The sequence below is a fragment of the Daktulosphaira vitifoliae genome, unplaced genomic scaffold (assembly GCF_025091365.1).
Source record: "Daktulosphaira vitifoliae isolate Bord-2020 unplaced genomic scaffold, ASM2509136v1 Scaffold_2914, whole genome shotgun sequence".
Classification (NCBI taxonomy): domain Eukaryota; kingdom Metazoa; phylum Arthropoda; class Insecta; order Hemiptera; family Phylloxeridae; genus Daktulosphaira; species Daktulosphaira vitifoliae.
Genome location: NW_026102474.1, coordinates 1 through 1204, shown reverse-complemented (window position 1 = coordinate 1204; position 1204 = coordinate 1). Strand labels below are relative to the sequence as shown.

The window sequence follows — 1204 nt, the reverse complement described above, 5'->3', positions numbered from 1 at the left end:
TTGTAATATTTCATATCATTAAAATATTTAATGCACAATTTTATGTAATGTATATAATTTTTCTAATTTTTTGGGAGGTTAAATTATTGGGGAACTAAGGCCTCCTAGCCTTCCACCTTTCGTCAATGATGTTATATCTTTATTGTTACGACTATTTTATTTGGATGAAATATGGGCGTCATAAAAATATTTTTGGTAGTACTGAATTTAATATTTTGATGTAACTATTTATACAATTTTCTAAATTTTTGGGGATGAAAATATAAAACTGTTGCCGCTGAAGACCGGTAGTTGTGCTACTGACTTTTTTTTCATTGTGTGGCTTATGCTATTAATTTCAATTTTTTTTCCAGATGTCATTCACATTTTATGTTTATGCTAATGAAAATAGCGTGGTAGGAAATCCTCCACTTGTTGTGAGGGGAAGCAAAGAAACAGGACGTGGTGGAAGTAATGAAACAGGACGTGGTGGAAGTAATGAAACAGGACGTGGTGGAAGAGGACGTGGAGGAAGAGGACGTGGTGTAAGTGGACGTGGACGTGGACGTGATGGAAGAGAAAAAAAATTTGGAGGGTGTAAGTAAAATTAAGATTTTATTTATGAATATTTAAATTATTAAAAATTAAAAATATAAGTTAAATTATTAGTGAGGTTTCTTTGTTCTTTTTTTTGTTTTTTCTGTCATATCCAGAGATTGGATTATGACAGAAAAACCAAAATATATATGAAATGATTCTTTTAATGCTAGACACTCGATTTATCCTAATATATAAAAAATATTAAATTTTTTTTTCTTTTCTTTTAGTTGCATACTTTTTTCAGTTTTGTAATTTTAAACTAATAATTTATAAAACTATTGTTTTACAGCTTGTAACTTTTGCCAATTAAAAGGCCACAAGGCGGCAAATTGTTCTGCTAAAGGTAAATATCTTCTATGATAATACTGATACGACCACATATATGTGATCATATTCCATAACATTATTGTATCGCCGACTAAGCTTATAACGTTGACACAGTGATACACGTATTACTACAGGGGGGCGGACTGCACATATAAACACTTTTGGAATTCACGGCCACTGTGTCATAATACTAATGTTCCAAACGTCAGTTGACTTTTTAACATTGAAACCATTTCTCTATTGATTTATATTTAACTTATATTAGCTACCATCGAAATAGTGTGTGGGTTGCCGTCAG

At 31.1% G+C, this 1204-nt stretch overlaps 1 protein-coding gene across 2 annotated transcripts; it reads left to right on the top strand.

Moving 5' to 3' along the window:
- The first annotated feature begins 105 nt into the window (after positions 1-105).
- LOC126909997 (probable H/ACA ribonucleoprotein complex subunit 1) lies at positions 106-1103 on the top strand. Of its 2 annotated transcripts, none has more exons than XM_050692398.1 (3): positions 106-195; positions 354-576; positions 869-1103. In XM_050692398.1, the coding sequence occupies exons 1-3, from the start codon at positions 172-174 to the stop codon at positions 937-939; spliced, it is 318 nt and encodes a 105-aa protein (XP_050548355.1). In that variant the 5' UTR covers positions 106-171; the 3' UTR covers positions 940-1103. The 2 variants fall into 2 exon arrangements, with proteins under 2 accessions (XP_050548355.1, XP_050548356.1); XM_050692399.1 differs by having other exon boundaries at positions 144-287.
- The last annotated feature ends 101 nt before the right edge of the window (positions 1104-1204 follow it).

What these genes read in the sequence shown, in the direction of transcription:
- LOC126909997 (XM_050692398.1), top strand. Translation starts at nt 172, where the DNA reads ATGGGCGTCATAAAAATATTTTTG. An exon ending in GCGTCATAAAAATATTTTTG is followed by an intron (nt 196 to 353) that starts GTAGTACTGAAT and finishes TTTTTTTTCCAG; the next exon opens with ATGTCATTCACATTTTATGT. An exon ending in AGAAAAAAAATTTGGAGGGT is followed by an intron (nt 577 to 868) that starts GTAAGTAAAATT and finishes ATTGTTTTACAG; the next exon opens with CTTGTAACTTTTGCCAATTA.